The sequence below is a fragment of the Heterodontus francisci genome, chromosome 8 (genome assembly GCF_036365525.1).
Source record: "Heterodontus francisci isolate sHetFra1 chromosome 8, sHetFra1.hap1, whole genome shotgun sequence".
Classification (NCBI taxonomy): domain Eukaryota; kingdom Metazoa; phylum Chordata; class Chondrichthyes; order Heterodontiformes; family Heterodontidae; genus Heterodontus; species Heterodontus francisci.
The window spans coordinates 43,181,730-43,206,452 of record NC_090378.1 but is presented as its reverse complement, the minus strand read 5'-3'; the positions used below and the strand labels follow the sequence as shown (position 1 = coordinate 43,206,452).

The window sequence follows — 24,723 nt, the reverse complement described above, 5'->3', positions numbered from 1 at the left end:
GGCAGCTACCATGACACCTGGGTCTTACACCAGTCCCAGCTGCCACCACTGTTCACTGAACTGGCTCAGATGGAGGGGTGGCTTCTTGAAGATAAGGGCTATCGTTTGCAGATATGGCTCCCAGCACTAGTGAGAGACTCCACCACTGCTGTAGAGGAGAGATACAACGCCAGCCACTGAGCTACATGAGCTACCACTGAGCAGGAGATCGGCATGCTGAAAGAGCACCTCCAATGCCTGTATGGATAGGGTGATGCCGTGTACTATGGACCAAAAAAGCCAGCTCCTTTCTTTCCTGCTCTGCACAACTACACCCCCAATAGGCCTGGCATGATGAGGAGAGACATCAACAGGATTCCTCCTCGGACCATGAGGACGCTGAGGACCTACAATATGAAAGAAGCATGGGAGGGCAGAGGGCACCCAGGCTCTGTACGCAGAGCTAGCAATGAGGTAGGGATATACAGAAGAGGCTTAGTAGACAAAGGCTGTCTACTCCATAGGAACCGACATGAGCTCTGCAAGCCACACATCACCCTTGCTCACCTGGAGTGCACCAGTCCACATCTGCAGCATCCCTGTGTAAACCATTAGTGGCAGCAGCTGCATCCGTAGAGACGCTCATGAGTAAAGGTAGCATGACAATGATGTTATTGCATACGTTGGCTCTTCTGAAGGGCCAACAGTGCAAAGAGATGTGACATTGGCTCTACATGCTGGCACACATCATTCGCACAGAAAGAAGGACACACATGTTGGTGAGGAACATTTAGTGATAGACGTATTTACATTGCTGTTCACCCGCGCATTCCCATTTGTGTCAGTGTGTTCTCTGTAAACCTCTGTAATACCTTTTATGGTGTATTTAAGTCTCACGTCCTGGAATATGCAAATTTAAGATTATTCACCTAGGTGCAGCATGCCTACAAGAATGTTACACTTGAGTGGAAGAAGAGGATCGCAACTTCACAGGACGCTGGGACACAGCAGGGTAAGTATGTGGCAGCAAAGTGGAAAGTGCTGGGGTAACTCGACAGGTCAGACAGCATCTGTGGTGAGAGAAGAAGAGTTAACTTTCAGGTCTGTGAACTTGGACAAGTTAACTCTGCTTCTCTCTTCGCAGATGCTTCCTGACCTGCTGGATTTCTGCAGCACTTTCTACTTTGCTGCCAGATTGACAGCAGCCCCACTCTTCAGTAGTCAGGTATTTCTTTGACAGCTGTCAGGAAGCAGGTGCTGGGGTGCTTAAAATAGGGCCCCAGCACCTGCTGCACAACTGTCAAAGGGTTCCTCACTGCACCGAATGTCCCGCCTCTCCCCACGTAATATCGGGGGGGGGAGGCTCGGCGCAGTGATGCTAATGAGCCCCCACACGTAATATCGCGGGGGCCCTGCGGCGGCCACGAAATGCGGGCGCCGCGCTGAGTTCAAAGGGCGCTGCCACGGACGGCGGCACCCCAATAAAATTCAGCCCTATAACTTTATATTTATGTTACCAACACCCTTCAGAAATATTAAACATTTTGTGTACTTAAAGTAACTGGAACACACGTGTTCTGAACTTAAAAATGCAATATTGAAAGATAATTTTGTATTTGACACTAACTTAACTTACAAATCTTTTCTCCAAAGCATCAAAGCATCCCATCATCCTGAAAAAAAGAGCATTTAAATAACTGTATTCAGCAAAGCGAATAAGAATGTTAAGTAAAATTTGAATATTCCAGATCAACATTTCACATAATATGGAAAGTTTATCTCATGACTCTTTCAATAAATTCTGCACGAAGCATCACTGAGATCTAATACATTTATTTCACAGAATTACAATGGAGGAATAGTAACCTGCCAGGGTGGGCGTATACCTGTGTGTGTGGCAGGTTAAAACAGCAAAAAATGCCACATGTTGGGAAGCTGACAGGAACCTGCCGCCTTCTGCTTTTAACTATTATGAGGGGCATGGACAGGGTGGATAGGGAGCAGCTGTTCCCCTTAGTTGAAGGGTCAGTTACGAGGGGACACAAGTTTAAGGTGAGGGGCAGGAGGTTTAAGGGGGATTTGAGGAAGAACTTTTTTACCCAGAGGGTGGTGACAGTCCGGAATGCACTGCCTGGGAGGGTGGTAGAAGCGGGTTGCCTCACATCCTTTAAAAAGTACCTGGATGAGCACTTGGCACATCATAACATTCAAGGCTATGGGCCAAGTGCTGGCAAATGGGATTTGGTAGACAGGTCAGGCGTCTTTAATGCATCGGTGCAGACTTGATGGGCCGAAGGGCCTCTTCTGTACTGTATTTTTCTGTGAACTCACGCACATTTGGTAGCGTGCAGGAAAACCCTGTAAGACTGGCGGGTCTGCTATTAACATAAGCTGAAGGCAATTGAGTGCAATTTGTACCTTGGATTCTGTCTTTAATTGTCAGAGTACAGGTTTCCTGGGCTTTCTGAAACTTGCCAGGTTGAACAAGGCAAGAGGACAGTGGGAATTGGCAAGTCTGAGCAATTAATAGGCTGGAAAGCCTTTAAATAGTGAGATATGAAAGATGCTTCTTTGCCTATGTGAAAGGTTTTTGCTCACAGGTCTTGTTCTGAGAGTGTGTTTGCACTGCTTTGGAGGTCATTTCTGCTACCTTTCAGTTTTTTGTCTTTGATCTGCACTATCCAGCTACAGATCTTCTCAGTGGCATGGGGGGCCACTTATGCAGCTCCACCTCAGACCTCTGATGAGAGACCAAGAGGAGCAGCACCTGCAACACCAACAACAGCAGCCTTCTCCTCAACAACCTCCCACTCCAGAGGACAGAGGGGTTGAAAGTTTGTGCAAGATATCCAGGAAACTGTCATGATGCCTTCATTCTGCACCAGTCAAGTCTCCCACAGATATTTGCACCTCCAAGTAGAGTCAGCAGATGGCTTCTTTGAGAAAAGGGCTACCTCTAAAGATGTGGCTTATGATACCTGTGAGCAACCCTACCACTGATGCCCAGGGAAGCTACAACCGATGCCATATGAGCACGAGTGGTCATTGAGCAAAACAAGCAAGAGGGCACCCCCAAATCTGTCTAGGCAGCTGAATTGCATCTCAAGCATCCGTTGCCTTGCCAGCGATGCTCACATCCCATGAAACGAATAATAAAAAAAGCACTGGATGCTGAAGATGCAATTCAGGTGCCTGGACAAATCTGGGAGTACTCTTCAGTATACAGCAGAAAGCGTGTCCAGAATGATAATGGTGTGCTCCACCTTGCACAACACAGCACAGCACGGAGGACTGGAGCTGCAGGAGGAGGAAGGTGAAACTGTTCTGTAGCTTCGGAGATGGGAGGAGGAAGAGGAGCAGCAACAGAAGGAGCAGGAGGAGGAGGAGCCTGATGTGATAAGGGTACCTGCAGCTGCTCACTTAGCTGCTAGGGATGCCTGGGATGGACATATTCAGGCATGCTTTAGCTAACTCTCAACCTGACCACACCCCCCCACCCCCCCAACCAAAGCCTGTCCATGGAATACACTCCACTTGCCTGGATGAGTGCTGCTCCAACAACATTCAAGAAGCTCAGCAACATCCAGGACAAAGTGCCCACTTGAATGCCACCCCATCCACCACCTTAAACATTCACACTCTCCACCACTGGCGCACAGTGTGTACATCTCAAGATGCATTGCAGCAACTCGTCAATGCTTCTTCGACACCACCTTCCAAACCCACGACCTCTGCCACCTAGAAGAACAAGGGCAGCAGACACATGGGAACACCACACCTACAAGTTCCCCCAAAGTCACACACCATCCTGACTTGGAAATATATCACTGCTCCTTCACAGTCACAAGGTCAAAATCCTGGATTTCACTCCCTAACAGCACTGTGGGTGTACCTACACCACATGGACTGCAGTGATTCAAGAGGTGGCTCACCACCACCTTCTCAAGGACAATGAGGGATGGGCAATAAATGCTGGCCTTGCCAGCAATGCCCACATCTCTTGAACAAATAAAAAAAATCTGAGGCACAGGCAGTGCAGCCATCTGGCACACCAATGCTGAATCCAGTATGCCCACCTCCCTGCCCCCCAGCACAAAGCAGTCCCACAATTGCTAATCCATCCCACTCACTCCCCATGTACTCTTGTCATACCATTTTCCTCAAGACTGAAGGTTACTTGGAAAGTGGCAGGCAACAATGGGAAGGAGACAATGGAGCTTTGAAACAAAGTTGATGATTCATAAATATTGAACATAAAAGTGACAATTTAATACACCTTAAACACCCAAGTGATTACTCTTGTGCAACTACAAATGCCTTTCTCTTCCTTTTCCTATTACTGCTACATGGTGCTACCCCTGTGGCTTCAGCAGAGCTAGGGGCAGGCTGCATCTTCAGCAATCAATGTTTTTTTTCACTCGTTTCATGGGATCTGGGCATCACTGGTAAGGCGGCAGATGCTGAAGATGCAGTTCAGGTGCCAAGACAGGTGAAAGACATGACTTAGAACTGGTGAAAGGGTTGCCCTGCTCTGACTGCTGAGATGCTCATGTTCAACATCCTCGGGGTTTTGGAGCCTGTAAGGGACCTGCCAAAGATTACCCCATCTATACCTGCGCAGGGGTAGACATAGCCATTAAATAAAAACCAAATCAGGAGGCAACATGTGGGTCTGACTTTGGGGGATTGGGGGGGGAGGGGGGGAGGGTTGGGGAAAGAGTGGGAGCGCTTTGAGAAGAGCTCCACTTCCATGTCCCTTTCTCCATCTTCATTCACATGGCCCACCTACACTTCCCTGCCAGCCAAGAGCTGGACAGCATTTTGATGTACTTTAATGAGGCCAAGACGAGGCTGTCCTCCATCCTACTTAAGCTGGCAAATGAGTGTGCAGGCCATTGGTAAGGGACAACGTGCACATAGTTGTCTTCTGTGTCTGAAGCTCCATGCATTTGGCTACTCTTCCCAGGAGGTTGTTACAACTGGGTGAGGAAGGGGTCTCAGGCTCCCCTCTGGCCCCTTTCCTGGTTGTTGTAACAGGGTTTAACTTACAAAACACAGTGTTTTTTAGCTTCACCTCAGTGAGTCCTTGCTCACTGCTCTCTAGTTATAATTGTAAATGAACCAATCAGACAGGCTTTCTCAGGCTTAACTAAGAATGGTGTAAGTTTATTAACCTTAATACTCTAATAGTTAATATTACTAAAATATGCACACAAATTGATACAGAGGAGGAGAAAGAATTAAAGGAGGAGGATTTGGAGTCGTAAATGGAATTCAGATACTGTCTTTGGTTTGGATGTAAAGAGCTTGATTGGAGTTACGTCTTGCAGTTCTTGTTGGGGCCCAGTGCACACTTTCAAACTTGTTTCGCTGGTACCAGAAGGCTGAAGATGTCCTTTTAAGCTGCTTCCTTAAACTTTTCAAGAGAGAGAGAGGGAGAGAACAGCGCTTTCTTCTTGAAGTTCAATTGCAGTCTGCCCCAAGCCTTCCTGTGAGGCACAATTCAATCAATTCCCAGGTTGGCCAACAGGTTAGTCATGTGACCATCTCTTTGAAACAGCATCGACTGTGAGGAATGTTGATTCTTCAAACCTTATCAGACACACTCGATTAAGGGGGGGGGGGGGGGGGGGGGTTGGAGTGCTGGCTCTTACATAGACAAGATGTGGATCATCACTGTTGCCCAGTCCAATCTTGCTAATTGAATCAGGGAGCACTCCTATTGTCTCGCTTGTAAGTAGGTTTGGGTAGCTGGATTTTAGCTTAACTTGACCATTTTCACACTGTATCCTCTGTAATAACTAACAAGGTCAAGTAAGCCATCTTATTACTAACACGTGACTAAAGAAACCATTTTTGTTTCTTGCAACAGCAACTGTTTTAATCAAATTAATGTATTAAGTAGTAACTCGTCAAGAAACAATGATTACAAAGCAATGGACCTTGACTGAGTTGTAATTAAGAATCATGCTACAGAGAATGGGCTTTAATTTAAAGTATTAAGTTTAAAAACTAAGTCTTAAGCTTGTAAGAAATTCAGTATCAGTAGGACATTGCAAATCACTGTGACACAAAGTCAGCAGATAAACTTTTGTGACACTGATAACATTCATTACTAAAAAAAGAATCAATTTCTGTACAAATTCATATTGTCCAAGTAGATAACAACTGTAATGAATAGAACTCTCCACAGGTTTTTATCTCAATTATTGGCATAATGTTTTATCGTTTAAGCCCAAATTAGAGTAGGGAAGTAACTGCCATCACAAGATCTGGACCAACCATTGGGAAAATTACAAGGTGGTCTGATGGCCAAAAAGCATACAAAAGAACAGATATTGAACATGAGAAGCAGCACGACAAATCCAGAGAAGTAAGAAGAGAATCCTCAGTCAACAGAACACAGCAAGAGAAAGTCCGCACTGCAGCCACTCGGAGGGCTACTGCCAAGGTTCTGAGGAACAGACTGTGACTATTGTCTTTGTTAAGTATTACTTCTTTGCACTGAATATAAATTACTTAATAAATCTGCTACACTAATAACCAACATATAACTGTACCCATAGTGGTTTGTTGTAGTCACGGACAATTCACCCTGGCTGGATTGAATTGAATCCTGAAAATAAAAGGAAACCTATACTCTATTCAACTGTCTCTCACAATGCAAATGTGCAGCCATGTTTTCAGCCATTCAGCTCTGTGGTCTTTTTAACCAAGTTATGTTCAATGTCCAGTAAAAGTTCAAATAGTGTTCCATATGACAAAATTGATATGTTTCCATTTGGCAGGTATGGTTTCGTCACAAGGTAGACATCAGTACAAAGGCCCGTGATATCATGGCACTCAAGATGGAGACTGACTTCTCCAATTTCTCTCCAAATGTGCACAGTGCCTCTGGAAATGCTGACAGAATCTCAGGCATTTTCTGCTGCTGCTCCAGAATAGCCCTCTTCATGAATGATCCCTGAGGCTTAGCATCTGCGTCCTGCTCAGTAGAGCTTGGAGGGTCTCCAACAAAAACTCTCCACTACTGCCCTTGTCCTCGACACCTGCTCAGCTCATTTGTGGCATTTGCATCACCATGTGCCAACCCAACTGCCTGTCTTGAAGGCCCCAGTGAAGTGTGTGTATCGGTGCCTGTGGAGGGTGCGCATGAAGCTTGTGGTAGTGCTTCCTTGGAATGTGCGACATCTTCTGAGGACCCGTCATACTCCTCTGGCATGAGCCCCTGAGGAACGCTTGCAGGACCTGTGAGAGATCAAAGACATGATTGAGAACTGATAAGGTGAGAGAGTTCTCTGTCATCATTATGCAGATCACCATTTTTCATTGCCTGCTGACATCAAGTCAACATCATTAAGTGTTTCCAGCCATGTGGCTGTATGATATCTAATTCTGTCACCTGGTAGCTGGGAGATCCCCATCTCTCCCTCACCAATGATCACGCATGTCAAGCCTCTGCTTATCTCCAGTATGCCCTCCTCCACAGCAGTCAGGGTTACATTGACTGATTAGCCACCTTTGCCTCTCTCTGGTGGTCTGCACTCTCTTCTCTTGCAAGTAGAGAAAGAAAAGAGTGATGAGTGTGAGAAATAGAATGTGTATAGACATTGGAAGGACAACATTTGTGGAGGGTCACTGTAAATGATGGGACAATAAGATGAGAATGAGTGTCAGTGGTGGCTGGTCAGATGGGGATGTGAGCAGTGTTAAACTCCAGAAAGCTTGTTATGGAAGGATAATGCTGGAGCCTATCTTTACTCAGTTTCACATTTATTGTACAGACTAAAAGGATTACAAACATGTAGCTCCTCACTCAAAACCCTCCACCAGTCTCAGTGTCTGCTTATAAGTGCTCAAGTAAGACCCCAATTAACACCCTCCACCTGCATTTAATCAAACAATTGATACACAATTAACAGATTAACAGATTCCTTTTTTCTTTTATAATACAACATGGATTAATACTCTCAAAGAACATTTCAAAATAAATTCCAAATTGGGCACAAAAGGATGACATTGTGAGGCACCCCTCCTCTAGCACCCCTAACAATTTCTTTGTACTAGCATTTCTTTTTGTGAAACAATTGGATAGCTGATGACTTGCATCTACCCATTTAAGTTTCGCGATTTCCTTTCTCTCCAGTATTTGTTTCAATCCAGCAAGGTCACTATGTAGTCTTTCTTCACTCATACTTTTTATAGAGTGTACAGTGTCCCACAAAGAATCATTATCCACACAACATTCAATGGATATTCTATCTTCAATATGTCCCTTCTTTAGAATTTCACCCAAAATATTTGACAAGTAGAACCCCATATCCACTACCTCCACAAAACCCAGTGTTTCCGCAGCTAAAGTGCTTTTAACGACCCTCTTTATTTTCTTAGCCTCCCAAGCGAAAGGACAACATTTCCCATTTTCACCCATCAGAAATATTGTGAAACCAGCTGCACTCGAATACCCATCAGCAAGATTAGCATGTGAAGCATGATTAAAAATTATTAGCTTCATGTTCTTTGGGTCACCTAAGGATGGGAACTTCAGTACACATTTCTCTAGATTTAGTTTTTTTAATGTTTTATTTGCCCTTAAAACATTCTCAACTTTCGGCTGTTTCATCGTCATGCTTAACTCCAACACATCTAAACTAGCAGCAGGTCTAGTCTGAGAGCACAACCAGTTTAATTGATCAATCAAGTTTCACAATTGCTCAGTCTCTGCTTTAGATATATCATCATCTTTCTATAATGAACTAACACAATTAACCGTGATGGAAGCAACACTCTTTAAATAGGATTGTTGATTTAAAGTTATTCCAGACTTAGTCTGCTTAATAGCTAAATATTTAAATATTTAAAGGCCCCACAAGCCTGACTCCCAATCTTAAATTCTGCCCTAATCTTATGAATAACATATTTCTCAAAATCTGCAGTATAAGAAATCATCAATGTGTATCATGAAGATGCCTGAAAAGTTCCCTTTACAATGGCAGGAGTAATGCACTGTTGATTCAGTCCCACTACTCCACAGGTCACAACATATTAGTAAAGTTTCCCACCTACCGGAGAATAGCCAAATTAAACACTCTATTTATCCCCAGAATAAAGTACACCAAACCATGTTTTTTTTAAAACAACAAAATTAACTATTTATTAATAAACTAAGTCAGATTACTCTATATGTGAAAAGATTCCTTTCAAACTTCTTATTCTTCTTAACCCTCATGCACACACACATACATTTAAAAAAACTGGTTAACTGGGGCAAAGGGATATTTTGGTTTACAGCTGTTTCTTAAGCATAAAAGGGTAAAAACTAAATGATTGAGTTTATCCTGTTCTGGTAGGATATTTCTGATATGGTGAGGTGTCCCAGAGTCGAATAGTCGGATGCCACGCGACATCTCTTCAGCGAGGCTGCCAGTCTGTGATAGGCAGGCTCCCAAAGCAATTTGTCTGCAGCAGGCATCACACAGGTCTTTCAACAAAGGGTGTAGCAAAAAGTCTGCTTGTTTAGCAGTAACAGTCTAGCAATAAAAGCTTTCTTGATTTTCAGGAGTTTCCAAAATACAAGAGGCAACAGGAATCACTCTTGAGGCAGGGATTCTTGAGAGACTGGAGGCAATAGGAATCTGGAACCTTTCAAATGCAGGGCCTCCTCTCTGCAAAGCAGTCTTCCTTCTCAGAGAATAGCAACTCCTCTTTTTGGGTCTTTTCTCTCTCCAGGGGTCTTTTTCTCTCTCCACGCAGACCAGCCACACCTCAAATGTACGATTTTTTCCCAAGAGATGCAAGTCCTTTTCAGGGAGAGGTCTTTTCTCTGGTCTGCAAGCAGGTCCCAGCCAGATTTCACTGCTTGCTGCGTGTCCAGCTCACTGCGCTTTCACAATGCAAAAATGAAACTGAAACTCTAACAATCAATTCATGTGACCTGTCATTTCCCTGCTAGGTTGCTTGGAAACAGGTGCCTTGCAGTCTGTGTTTCACTCAGTTCAAACACCAAGTTTAGCATTCAATGTTCACAGAGAAAAATCCTTTTTCTCAATTTTTAAAAACACACAGAATTCTAAGCTTTCAATAAAAAAATAAAACTGTTGTAACAACGATACCAATAAATCATTGCAGGACCTGCTTTTAATTGAACACAACCAATTCTCAACTAAACAGATCTCACCGTGAAATACCACATCCTGGAAGCTTCATTAAGGCCATAGACGCATTTGTTCAGTTTCCATAGTTTCCCTTCTGCACCTGCTGCCTCTTTGTTTGGTTTCCGAAACACTTCTCTCTGAAAAGTATCTCCCTGCAGAAATGCGACTTTTATGTCAATGGATCAACACTCCTATGAATATATGGCCAAAAGAGACAAAAAGATTTTCAAGACTACTTTTCCAGCTGTAGGAGAGTCCATTCCAACATCAGTATCACCAGCCGTTCTTCAAAACCCCTCGCAACTAGCCTCGCTTTAGCCTCACCAGTTCCATTGGGAAGGACTTTTTCAGTACAAGTCCATCTATGTGACAAGGCTGGCTGTCCCCTATCTGGTACCTCAGAATAAAGTCCAAATCTCTCCAACTCTCCTCTCTCAATTCCTTATGTTTTGCTTCTCTTATTCGTTTATCCTCAAGTTTACTGGCGGCCACTAAAACTTCATGGTCATGAGGGCTTCGGCTTCTAGTTCTATTCCAAGACTGCTCTCCAGCCTTTGTTTCAATGCGGAATCTGCTCAAACTATGGTCTCTATTAGCACTTTGATGTCTTTCGGGACTACTGCTAGAAGATCTCCCTTGCACATTATCGGAGGCTCTTTCTTCAGTAAGTGATTGCTTCCTTACGCATGAGTCACTTCCAGACCCACTATTAGAACTTGCACTGCGCTTTCTTACCCTCCACTCTTCCACCCTATTCTGCTAGTCCATGGACCTTGCTTCTTGGCCTTCATCTTGAACATTTAACCAATACTTAAACTTGTCCTTGAACTTAAACTTGAACAGTGTTCTGAAGATGGGTCACTGACCTGAAACGTTAACTCTGCTTCTCTCTCCACAGATGCTGCCAGACCTGCTATTTACAGCATTTCTTGTTTTTATTTCAGATTTCCAGCATCTGCAGTATTTTGCTTTTACTTAAATTTGTCTGTAGATTTTCCTGCACGTTCCACAATTGTTGCATCCCTCCATCTATTTGACCCCTCTGGGGCAATTGTCCTTTGGATATGAAATCTCTTTCTTCAGTGTTATGATCCCTCACATTACTAATCAACATTTGATCTACCTCATTCTGTTCCTCAGGACCTTCATCACAAAACATATGAATTTGAGGCACAAGGTGCATCGTTTCCCTCTATCAACTGCTCACATTCTGAGATTTTGTAATCATACCCGATCAATCGCAAGGAATGAACCTTAACAGTTTGATTTCCATGCTTGATAACTACTGTCTTACCATCACGGCCGATTACCTTATCAGGGCCCTTCCATTCCCTATAACCCTTTCTTTTATAATAAACCAGATCTCCTGAATTAAATCCCGCCTCAGATAGCCTTATACGATGCCTCAGAGCTCTCCAAATTTTCTCAGAGACCTTAGCCTTAATGAAAGCCTGTCTCCCTGCATGTAAAGCATTCAAGCGTGCAGATACAATGGAACTAATTGTCGTATCTTCTAAAGCAGGAGGACTGTTGCAGAGTACAGAGGTGATTTAGGATTCTGCCAATAGACCAATTGATAGGGACTATATCCTCCAACCATATGAAGCAAACTCTTCGCATGAACCACCCATGCCAAGGCAGTTGTCAACTTGCAGTTTGGTTGGTCAGCTAAGATTTTACGCAGCATTTCATTAACCACTGCATGATTCCTTTCAGCAATGGGCTCTGTGAAAGGACTTTCAGCTGCAGTATTCATAACCATAACGTTCATGTTTTCACACATGTCTCTGAACTAGTCATTGGCAAATTCCCCTCCATTATCATTCAGAAACTTAGCTGGTGCCCCAAGTCCATAATTTTGTCTATAATCACTCTTCTGTCCTTGCTATTTATTATTGTTGGAAGACTAAATCTAGTTGCTTGGTCTATAAAATGTAGAGTGAAAATATTCTTGTCTTTGTCCCTCACCTTTAAATCCATGGCAACTACCATGTGAAAGTCACGTGCCAATGGAAGGCTGACAATAGGATGTGATAGTATCCTCTGATACTTTTTACAGATTTCACACTTTTCACTAATCTCTTCTATTATCCTCGTATACTCTACATCAATCACACCTGCGTCTTTTAGCAGGGTTTTTAATCTCTGACAAGAGTGAGCAAATTGTTTGTGTAACTTTAAGATAAATTTGCTTTTTATCTCTCTGATTCTTAACACCTGATGCCATTAATAATGTTCTAACGCTCTGACTAGAAACATCAGGTTTTGTTAAGGGTATATAACAGGGTTGTGCAACATACGGCCCACGGGCCAGAATCCGGCCCGTCAAAATTTTCCATCTGGCTTGTGGAAGTAAACTGTACCTGGGCTGTTTCTCATCCTCACTAGGGGTCTGTGACTGGAGATAAGAAATTTCCCACTGGCTTCTTCTTGCAGCCCATCTTTTCAAAAAAATCAGAAGTCAGTTTCAAAGGTGACAGCGGGAACAGACATTTCCCAACTTTGGACAGATTCAGGGTTTTCTAAAAGCACGCCGGAAAACCCCAAATCTGCCAAAGTTCAGAAACTGCCGTTGCCGCTCCGAGCACGTGTCAGCTGTGAAACTGACTTCTGCTTTTTTAAAAAAAACGATCAGCTATCTGCTAAGTGTGCCTGCTATCTGCAACTGTCAGACAGAGAGAGAGTGAGAGAAAGGGGGACATAGAGAGAGAGAGAGAAAGGGGGACAGAGAAAGAGGAAGGGAGACAGAGAGAGAGAGAGAGGAGGGCAGACAGTGAGAGAGCGAGGAGGGCAGACAGCGAGAGAGAGGGGACAGAGAGAGAGTGATCAAGATCACTCCTGACAGAATGACATCTATCCGGAATACTCTGCATCGCTACAAGTTTGCGGGCACATTGATTACTTGTGCAAGGAAGAAAATGACAGGTATCTCACTAAATCAGTATCCAACATAATGAAGAGAAAGTAAGTCAATAAATTAGTCTTCTCATTTAAAGCTTCTTCACAAAAAGGTACATTTGTTGCTGTTTTAATTAACAATAAGATAAATTTTAATTCCTTTATCTTTCTGAAATTGCCTGACTGGTCCCCTATGTAAGACAAAAATTGTAATGTGCCCCCCCCCCCCCCCACGTGAAAAGGTTGGACAACCCTGGTATATAATAATGCCCTGACTGGGTAAATTGCAAATTCACTAACTTTCCAAAAACAATTGCCTCACCATGCTCCATATCAAGTTTCATTTGTGCCTTTTTCCTTGAAAGCTTACTCAACAGTAAAGTTTTCTCATTAGGGACTACAATCAGTACTGATAAAGTGGCTTACTCCGACTATTTTACATGGAATTACTACTCTCTTCAGTGACTTCAATGTGTTCTTATCACCAAAACTAAAGCTGGTAGTACTTTATATTCCTTAACCTTGCGTCGATCCTCACTACTATGTGAATACAGATAACATTGTAACCAATCAGTTCCACATACTGTCGACGTGCAAGCACTATCCAATACAGCACAATTGAACGAATCGGCAATTAAGACATTCATCACAGGACTAAAACTCCTTGTGACTAGTAAAATTCGTTCAGATTCATCAACATCTTCCTCTTCTGCCTCAGAATTCTCTGCACCATGTGTTATTTCGAGGACTCTGCCCTCCACTTAGGGCATTTCATTGCATAATGATACTTTGAGTCACATCTGAAGCACTTATTAACTGTTCATTGGGCATTCCAGGGATTCATTCGCCTATGATTGCTGTTCCAATTCTGTCTGCCACTGTAATAGTCAGACCTGTTAAAGGTGCTTTCATCCTCATTCCTCCTGTCTTTAACTCTTCCATTGTACTTATATCTGCTTCCAGTCACTGGATCATTTTGAAATCTGAGTCTTCCATTCTTTGTGTCACCGCTGAATGCCCTGTTTGCTCTACCAGGGCTGCAAGAAATGATTGTTTCCCCAGGAATTTCTTTAAGGCAGCAGACATTTGATCCAACAGGGAGTCTTTGTCCAAGAACCAAACCCCAGTTAGAACCAGGAGCCTATCCTTATGCGACACCCTAGCACAATCTAGCAATTTAAATGCTAGCACTGAGCCAGGGATCTCCAAATTGAATTTCCTCAATCTTCTATCCAGTCAGTTAATGTCCATGATATATTCCTCCATTGAATAACCTTCTGTTTTCCGAAATCTATCAAATTCTGACCATGTTTCATACACATTCAATAGGTTATCTTTCTTGTAAATTTCATCTAAGAAATCCAACAGAAAATCCAACCCTTCATCAGTATCCAACTGACAAGCATCCAGTTCACAAAACACTTTACTTCTGATTTTACTTTTCGTAGCAAGTGACAACACCAAGGCCATACCCTGTTTCCTCTTTGGTAGAGATGTAACCCATGTCCACATATCCACTTCATTCTTCCACCGGTCATATGGTTCAGACTCAGAGAACATCGGAGGGTAATCATACCCTGACAATTTACACTTGCTTTCTGCCATATTTTCCACAATATCCTGTGTGATTTTAGTTTTCTATGTAAAAAGAAATTCCGAGTTTCTAACCTTCATCCTTTGCTACCATGTTAAATTCCAGAAAGCTTGTTATGGAAGGATAATGCTGGAGCCTATCTTTACTCAGTTACACATTTATTGTACTGAGTAAAAGGATTACAAACATATAGCGCCTCACTCAAAACGCTCCACCAGTCTCAAGTCAGACCCCAAGTAACCCACCTGCAAAAAATCAAACAATTGATACACAATTAACAGATTAACAAGCAGGTGCCTTGAAAGAAAGGGATGGGCTCACCTGCGCAGATTTGCATTTGAATATGGCATGCCATTTACCTTTCCTGCCTTGATGTGGTCATTGAACCACTTCTGGCACTGAATCCAGGAGCAAGGCACCATATTCCTACTGCTGACCTCCTCTGTCACATGCAGCCATGCCTACTTGGTCTCTGAGGCTTTCTTCCTCCCATCCACAGGGAACAGAACTTTCCTGTGGGGCCTTACAGCCTGTAGCATGATGTCCAGGAATGCATCTGAGAACTGTAGGGAAGATTTCCCTTATTGACAAACCATCTGTCAAGTAGCTGGCTCTCTCTTGACAATTGTAGAATGCTTTCATTCTGACACTTGCAGGCTCCCTTTAAATAGAGAAGCTTCAACAATCATGTGTGGGTTGTCATCATGTCCGCTCACTCTAATTGGTCGGGAAACATGCAAGTGCGATGGTAATGCCATGGCTCAGTTAAAAAGCCACTGAAAAAACCCCTGCTCAAACTTCTGGGATCCTGACGCACTGTTGGCCTCTCCCAGCTATGAGTGGATCGAAACATTAAAATGTAGCCCAATGTTTCACAATGAATCAATTGGTTTCATACTAAACAAGTGATTGAAATGAGGGAAGACCATTTAGCTAATCTAGTTTTTTAAAACATCATTTAATTATGTGTTTTATTGTTACATTGTCTATAACTAAGATAAGGTGTTCTTACCATTTTACTACTTTAGATGCTCCAGGAAACCGACTGTCTTCACGCAGAATTTTTACACACATGCCTGAGAAATAAAGTTACAATATCAAAGTTTACCATTTAAAAAATTTTAGAAGGTGTTTGCGATATTCAAAATATAGAACACAAATATAATGAATTGTACCTTTTTTTAATTTGCTGGATCTACTTAGGAACAAAAACCACTGAAATCGTCATGGTATAAATAAATCTCTGTAATTCACACTAGCCAATTAACCACTATTGAAAGTTGTTCATTGATGACCTTTAACTATAACTGTAATCAGATAAAAATGGATGCCGAGTCAAAGGAAGTATTATTAGGATGGATGGCAAAAGCTTGGTCAAAGAGGTGGATTTTAAGCCGGGTCTTAAAGGAAAAGAGGGTGGTGGAGAGGCAGAGGGGTTTAGGGAGGCAATAGAGAACATAGGGCCTTGGCGACTGAAGGCACAACCATCAATGGTGGGATGAAAGGACTGCAAATGCACAATAAGTCTCAGTTGGAGTAACAAAGAGTTCTGGGAGGCATTGTAGTGTAGGAGAAGGCTACAAAAATTTGGAGAAGGCTACAAAAGTTTGGAGGGGCAAGGCCATGAAGAGATTTTAACACAAGGATGAGAATTTTGAATTTGATGCATTGGGAGGCCAGGAGCCAATATAGGTTTGCAAGGGTAGCAGTGATGGGGAAACAGGACTTGATGCTGGCTAGGTTATGGGCAGCAGAGTTTTAGATGAGTTGAAGTTTACAGAACATGGAGGATGATAGGCTGACTACGGAAACATTGAAACAGTTGAGTCTGAATCAGTTTGCCCTTGATTTTCACCTGATGCTATTAGAAGAAATCAGAGTGCAAGCCTTCAGACATTCATTAGAATGGAATTAACATTGCTACACCTTCTTCGGGGGCTGTCAGGTGCAGACACTAAAAAAGCCAAAGAGGTAGTCCAGATGCCGCACTCTTCAGGAGGAAAATAGCAGCAAAGGAACAGCACCCATTTTTTGCCCGCAATGCATCCATTTTTCGGGGGCCTTTGGGAACAGGGCAAAGAAAAATTGGCCATATCATTGAAGTGTCATGAAATCATTGATAAATTAATTTAAATGCTCTAAAGAAAAATGTGACATTAATATTACAAAATAAACAGGACACAGCAACTGAGCAATTTAACTGTAATTTACATTCATCCTAATCCAATGGATATTTTTGGTTTGAAAAATATCCATTGGCAACTCTGTGGAGGCTGAACACATTTAGCAAAAAACACTTGAATAATCAAGATCTGTTGAATATTATTATTTTACAGTACAGTATAACTTGATGAGGAGATAAACCTCCAGCCCAGCAGCAAGCAACTGTAGAGAACAAAGAACAAAGAACAAAGATAATTACAGCACAGGAACAGGCCCTTCGGCCCTCCAAGCCTGCGCCGATCCAGATCCTCTCTCTAAACATGTCGCCTATTTTCTAAGCTTCTGTATCTCTTTTCTTCCTGCCCATTCATGTATCTGTCTAGATACATCTTAAAAGACTCCATCGTGCCCGCATCTACCACCTCCGCTGGCAATGCGTTCCAGGTGCCCACCACCCTCTGCGTAAAGAACTTTCCACGCATATCCCCCCTAAACTTTTCCCCTTTCACTTTGAACTCGTGTCCTCTAGTAATTGAAACCCCCACTCTGGGAAAAAGCTTCTTGCTATCCACCCTGTCTATACCTCTCATGATTTTGTACACCTCAATCAGGTCCCCCCTCAACCTCCGTCTTTCTAATGAAAATAATCCTAATCTACTCAACCTCTCTTCATAGCTAGCGCCCTCCATACCAGGCAACATCCTGGTGAACCTCCTCTGCACCCTTTCCAAAGCATCCACATCCTTTTGATAATGTGGCGACCAGAACTGTACGCAGTATTCCAAATGTGGCCGAACCAAAGTCCTATACAACTGTAACATGACCTGCCAACTCTTGTACTCAATGCCCCGTCCGATGAAGGAAAGCATGCCGTATGCCTTCTTGACCACTCTATTTACCTGCGTTGCCACCTTCAGGGAACAGTGGACCTGAACACCCAAATCTCTCTGGACATCAATTTTCCCCAGGACTTTTCCATTTACTGTATAGTTCACTCTTGAATTGGATCTTCCAAAATGCATCACCTCGCATTTGCCCTGATTGAACTCCATCTGCCATTTCTCTGCCCAACTCTCCAATCTATCTATATTCTGCTGTATTCTCTGACAGTCCCCTTCACTATCTGCTACTCCACCAATCTTAGTGTCGTCTGCAAATTTGCTAATCAGTCCACCTATACTTTCCTCCAAATCATTAATGTATATCACAAACAACAGTGGTCCCAGCACGGATCCCTGTGGAACACCACTGGTCACACGTCTCCATTTTGAGAAACTCCCTTCTACTGCTACTCTCTGTCTCCTGTTGCCCAGCCAGTTCTTTATCCATCTAGCTAGTACACCTTGGACCCCAAGCGCCTTCACTTTCTCCATCAGCCTGCCATGGGGAACCTTATCAAACACCTTACTGAAGTCCATGTATATGACATCGACAGCCCTTCCGTCATCAATCAACTTTGTCACTTCCTCAAAGAATTCTATTAAGTTGGTTAGACATGACCTTCCCTGCACAAAACCATGTTGCCTATCACTGATGAGCCCATTTTCTTCCAAATGGGAATAGATCCTATCCCTCAGTATCTTCTCCAGCAGCTTCCCTACCACTGACGTCAGACTCACCGGTCTATAATTTCCTGGATTTTCCCTGCTACCCTTCTTAAACAAGGGGACAACATTAGCAATTCTCCAGTCCTCCGGGACCTCACCCGTGTTTAAGGATGCTGCAAAGATATCTGTTAAGGCCCCAGCTATTTCCTCTCTCGCTTCCCTCAGTAACCTGGGATAGATCCCATCCGGACCTGGGGACTTGTCCACCTTAATGCCCTTTAGAATACCCAACACTTCCTCCCTCCTTATGCCGACTTGACCTAGAGTAATCAAACATCTGTTCCTAACCTCAACATCCGTCATGTCCCTCTCCTCGGTGAATACCGATGCAAAGTAGAGGGTTTCTAATGGACTTTTATTTAGCAAGCTAAGCTTCCAAATAACATTTGGAACATCTCTACTTTAGCTCCATGTTCTTCAAATCATCACCTTCAAATAAGTATTAAATGTTTAAGTTTTGAAGTCTGTACAATCACATTACTGTTCCGGTATGACATCTCAGCGATAATAAAACTATTTTAAATCAATGGTATGTTTACCTTCCAAGTATCGTGTTCTATAGGCATCTTCGGGAAATATCCCACGCAGATATGTAATGCATGATACTCCCACAGCCATCATTCTCTTAATGAAAACAAGGGATTGGTATTGTGTTGTCACATCATTGGGAAATATTGCACTCCACTAGCAGCACATAAGGAGCAAACATTAGTGGAAAAATAGAGCACAACCATTTGGAAACCGTTCCACTGATGAGAAAGACCTCACAAACTTCTTCTTCACAAATTGATTAAATTAGGCATTCCACTGTTAGCTTAATCTTTACAATAGCCCAGAAATTTTTGCTCCTTCTTGGACGAAAGGGGAGCGAAGGAACTGGAAGCTGGAGCAAAACATGTCTCTACGGGGTTTCTTTTCCTTTACAACAGCAATAGTAAATTCCAAAGGATGGGTTGAGGAGTGTGGGGATGTCTCTTCCTCCTCCCCATTGCAATCCAGACTTCAGCTTGAGGGCATTCCTAGGCTCCCCCAGAAATCCTTCTAGGTATATCGCCACAAGGCCCAGACGTAGATGCCTTTCTCGGTCATAAACAGGAATCGAACAGCAATTGATTGCCATTTGATTCTGGGCCAACTATAAAATACTTTTACAGATATATCCAGTCTTTGGCTAACTGAGTCTGTAGCTATCCTCGCCTGACATTCAGAGATACTAACTGCTCTTCTGTGGTACAGTTCCACTGGCGTTCCTTCTCTGGCATGGGATCATGCCAGAATTTCTACCGTGCAGTATTTCTGGTACAGTACAATGGTACCAGTGGAATTTCTACCCTTTGCATATCTATAATAATACAGGGTTAATATATTTTTCAAAACATTATTAAAATGTTGCATGCTTCTAAGATGGAGCCTAAAACTCTCAGACAAATTCTAATGTGCAAAACAAATAAACTTTCAATCACCTGAGACTCTGCTTACTTAAGAATTAAACATTAAAGGAGTACAGCTCCATCTTACCAGAAAACATCTTCTGCATTATATGGAAAGCACTCTTGTCTTTTAAAATTATCACCCAACTTATCAGCCGTGATTTTGCGATTCATGGAAAAATCGGTTTGAGCTGGCACATGGCACAAGCTCACGTGCACAGTTCTGTCAGTAAAACAAGCTACAGTCATGCCAAATTTTGTGATGGGAGTCTCTCCTCATAATTTGAGAAGGTTACTTCCACAGGAATAATTTGGCCAAACAGCTTGGCCTTCAGCACACTTGCTGGGGAGCACAAAATCAAGTGAGGTAGCAGCTGTTAAAGGCTGAAGCTCACCACAAAAAAAGGAAGTTGAGTTGGTGCAGAAACATGCACTTGTTATCCATAATAGCATAATAGAATCATGGGAGCTTTGATGTGGCAGACTTTCAGGTGCTGCTGCAGGAGATATATTTCCCTGCACTGAATTTTTATGGTTGAGTGACCATTACAAAGAGGATTTAACCATCTGCAATTGCAACAGAGCCTTGCAAAATTCAAGTTTTTGTGAGCGAAGCCACAGGAATCCCCAATCTTTAAATATTGATATTTATTATTAAAAATATTGCACAGTCTATACACTGCAGCTTCATAAATATTACATGTTATTATGATTTCTAAGTAACACTTTATTGTTACCATTTACAATATTTCTACAAGTATTTAAAAAGGAAAAGAGTGAGAGTGAGTCTGGGAAATTAATAATGGGAAGTAAGGAAATGGTGGAAGCGTTGAACAGATATTTTGTGTGTCTTCACTGTAGAAGACACAAATAACATCCCAGAAATACTTGTAAATCAAAAGGTGAAAGGGAGGGAGAAACCTGAAACAATTACAATTGCCAGGGAAAGGATACTGAGAAAACTATTAGAACTAAAGGCTGACAAATCCCTCGAACCTGATGGCCTGCATCCTAGGCTCTTGAAAGAAGTAGCTGCTGAGATAGTAAATGCGTTGGTTATAATTTTCCAAAATTCCCTAGATTCTGGAAAGATCCAATCACATTGGAAAATAGAAAATGTAACTCCTCTATTCAAGATAGGAGGGAGACAGAAAGCAGGAAACTACAGGCCATTAGCCTAACAACTGTAATAGGAAAAATGCTAGAATCTATTATTAAGGAGGTTATAGCAGGACACTTAGAAAATTTTAATGTGATCGGGCAGAATCAACATGGTTTTGTGAAAGGGAAATTGTGTTTGACTAATTTATTAGAGTTCTTTGAGGAAATAACAAGCATGGTGGATAAAGGGGAGCCTGTAGATGTGGTGTGCTTGGATTTCCAAAAGGTATTTGATAAGGTGCCACATCAAAGGTTACTACACAAAATAAGAGCTCATGGTGTATGGGGTAACATATTAGCATAGATAGAGGATTGGTTAGCTAACAGGGAGCAGAATGTAGGGATAAGTGGGGCATTTTTCGGTTGGCAAGCTGTAACTAGTAGAGTGCCACAGGGATCAGTGCTGGGGCCTCAACTATTTACAATTTATATTAATGACTTGGATGAACAGACCGAATGCATGGATGCTAAATTTGCTGATGACACAAAGATAGGTAGGAGAGTAAGTTGTGAAGAGGACAAAGAGTCTGCAAAAGGATATAGATAGATTAAGTGAGTGGACAAAAATTTGGCAAATGGAGTATAATGTGGGAAAATGTGAACTTGTCCACTTTGGCAGGAAGAATAGAAAAGCAGTATATTATTGAAATGGCAAGAAATTGCAGAATTCTGCAGTACAGAGGGATCTGGATGTCCTGGTACATGATTCACAAAATGTTAGTATGCCGGTACAGCAAGTGATTAGGAAAACAAATGGAATGTTGCTGTTTATTGCAAGTGGAATGGAATATAAAAGTAGGGAAGTTTTGCGACAGTTGTACAAGGTATTGGTGAGACCACATCTGGAGTACTGCCCACAGTTTTGGTCTCCTTACTTAAGAAAGGATATCATTGCATTAGAAGCAGTTCACAGAAGTTTCATTTGACTGATTCCTGTGATGAAGGGGTTATCTTATGAGGAAAAGTTGGACAGGTTGGGCCTATATCCTTTGGAATTTAAAGGAATGAGAGGTGATCTTATTGAAACATAAAAGATCCTGAAGGGACTTGACAAGGTAGATGTTGAAAGGATGTTTCCCCTAATGGGAGAAACTAGAATTACAGAACACAGTTTAAAAATTAGGGGTCTCCCATTTAAGAGAGAGAGGAAGAGAATTTTTTTCTCTCAGAAGGTTGTTAGTCTGTGGAATTCTCTTCCCCACAGAGGAGTCGAGGCAGGGTCATTGAATATTTTTAAGGCTGAATTAGATAGATTCTTGATTGACAAGGGAGTCAAAGGTTATAGCAGGTAGACAGAAAAGTAGAGTTGAAGCCTCAATCAAATCAGCCATGATCTTATCAAATGGCGGAGCAGGCTTGAAAGGCTGAGTGGCCTACTCCTGCTTCTAATTTGTAATATTAAATGGTAGGTAAACACTTAGCAAGAAAATTTGCTATGTTCAACAGTTGCCTGAATGATGCAAGCCTCCCAACAGTGGTAGCTGTGGTGCAAAATGCCCTCCACTGCTTTGTTTTACCTCCCAAATTCTAGTCACGCAAATCAACTGTTAAAATCTCCTGCAATTTCCCTCTGTTGCCCACACAACTGATGACTTTAAAAAAATATGAATTGTAAGCAGACAAATTTGACTGCTGCTTATATATCGAAAATCAATTATCAAAATAAATGGTTTTGCTTTGGTCTTCACTCCTGGCTCTGTGACAGAAATGTAAAGGGGGGTGGGGGGCTCTCTGACATGGAAATACACTTAGCTGAGGGGCCATGTCTGTGAACAAGAAATATAGCAAGATTGAGGGGTGGGGAGGGGGGGGGGGGAATTCCTTTGAAATGCTGATACAGCCACATGGGGTGGTGCTGATGGGGCCAGGGTCTGGTAGTGTTGGGCATTTGCTGGTATAGGCATAACTAAAGAACTAGGTCATTCAACCCTTCAAGCCTGTTCCACCATTCAATGAGATCATAGCCGATCTGTCTCTTATCCACATCCACCTGCCTTGGACCCATATCCTTTTATACCCTGGTCAACCAAAAGTTTAACATTAAAAAACATAAAAAGATTTAAAATTATTAATTGAACTAGGATCTACTGCTTTTTTTGGGAGAGAGTTTGACACTTCCAACACCCTTTGCATGAAGAAGTGTTTCCTAACTTTTCTTCTGAATGGCTTGGCTCTGATTTTAAAGTGATGTCCCCTTGTCCTGGACTCCCCTACCAACAGAAAAAGTTTCTATCTACACTAACAATTCCTTTTAAAATCCTAAAAACCTCAATCAAATCACTCCTTAACTTTCAATATTCCAGGGAATACAAACTTAGTTAATGTAATCTCTCCTCAATATCTAACCTTACAACCCTGGTATTACTCTGGGGAGATTGTGCTGCAGACCCTCCAAGGCCAATAGATTCTTTCTCAGGTGGGGTGCCCAGAACTGTACACAGTATTCCAGACATGGTCTAATCAGGGCTTTGTTTTACTGTAGAAAAACTTTCTCCTGTTTATAATCTAGCCCTCTCTGGTTATAAAGACTAACATTCAATTAGCCCTTTTGATTTTTTTGCACCTGACTACTACATTTTAGTGATCTGTATACATGAACGTCTAAATCAGTGGTTCTCAAACTTTATGGTTGAAGGACCCCTTTTCAAAAGGATTAAAAGTCATGGACCTCCCTCACCTATATTGTAATACTAATAATACAAAAGGGTTGTTTATGAAATGTGTTTTAATAATGCTTTTAAGAAAACAGGTATTTATCTGTAGATATCAGTGAGATGGGTATGCTGCTTCACACCGCAGAGTTTGTCTGTCCTTGGCAGGAGTCCAGAGAGAGCAGGAGCCTGGAGGGGGAGGAACCCGAGGAGAACAGAGCATAGAGAAAGCACTAGGGGAGCAGAAGGAGATCAGGAGCACTGAGGATGCACAGCACAGGGACAGCAGGAGCAAGAGGAAAGCAGAGTATGGAAAAAGTAGAAGCCCAGGGAAAGCAGGAGCATGTAGATAGCAGGGGCATGGCGGGAGCAGGAGCCGGCAAGAGGGGGAGCCTGGACAGAGCAAGAGCCCAGAGAGAGCAGGAGTCTGGAGAAGAGAAAGCCCTAGGGTATCAAAGCACACCGCCAGCCACCACTCACTCTCTCTTGACCATGGCGCCCTGGGCATTCATTCATGCCACCCACCTATAAACCTGGCCCTGCATCACAGACCCCTAGAAGGTCTCTGTTGACCCCACTTTGAGAACTACTGCCTAAATCTCTTTGAACTAGTACTGTTCTTAGCTTTTCACCATTAAATAATATTCAGATCGATCCTTTTTTGGTCCAAAATCGATGACTCGACATTTACCGGCATTGAAATCCATCTGCCAGTTTCACACATTCACTTAATCTATCAATATCTCTTTGTAATTCTACACTCTTGTCTACATGATTTATTATACCACCAATTGTTATGTCATCAGCAAAAATAAATGTCTCTCTTTTTTAAATCTATGTCATTAATAAATAGTTGAGCCTCCACCACTAGTTACATCCTTCCAATTCAAGTACATAACCATTATCCCTACCGTCTGTCTTCTACTGCCTAATCAATCTCCTAATTTGCCTTGAATTCCATGAACTTTAATTTGAGCTAACAGTCTCTTACGTGGAACCTTATCGAATGCCTTTTGGAAGTTCACATAAACTACATCCATTGACATTCCCTGTCTACTACTTTAGTTACTTCCCCAAAAAACTCAA

General features: G+C 42.5%; 1 protein-coding gene and 1 long non-coding RNA gene across 2 annotated transcripts in view; both read right to left on the bottom strand.

Moving 5' to 3' along the window:
• Positions 1-24,723, bottom strand: part of LOC137372782 (HORMA domain-containing protein 1-like) — an 86,779-nt gene that overhangs the window by 56,448 nt on the left and 5,608 nt on the right. Inside the window, exons 3-5 of the mRNA XM_068037020.1 lie at positions 18,935-19,079; positions 15,638-15,701; positions 1,616-1,652 (exon numbers count right to left, since the gene is read on the bottom strand). Coding sequence (XP_067893121.1) covers positions 1,616-1,652; positions 15,638-15,701; positions 18,935-19,079 — 246 coding nt within the window. The remainder of the gene's footprint in view (positions 1-1,615; positions 1,653-15,637; positions 15,702-18,934; positions 19,080-24,723) is intronic.
• On the bottom strand, positions 5,626-9,851 carry LOC137372515 (uncharacterized). The gene is made up of 3 exons (XR_010975441.1): positions 9,622-9,851; positions 7,382-7,532; positions 5,626-7,227 (listed from the first exon to the last, which is right to left on the bottom strand). It is a non-coding gene; the product is annotated as an uncharacterized lncRNA (long non-coding RNA).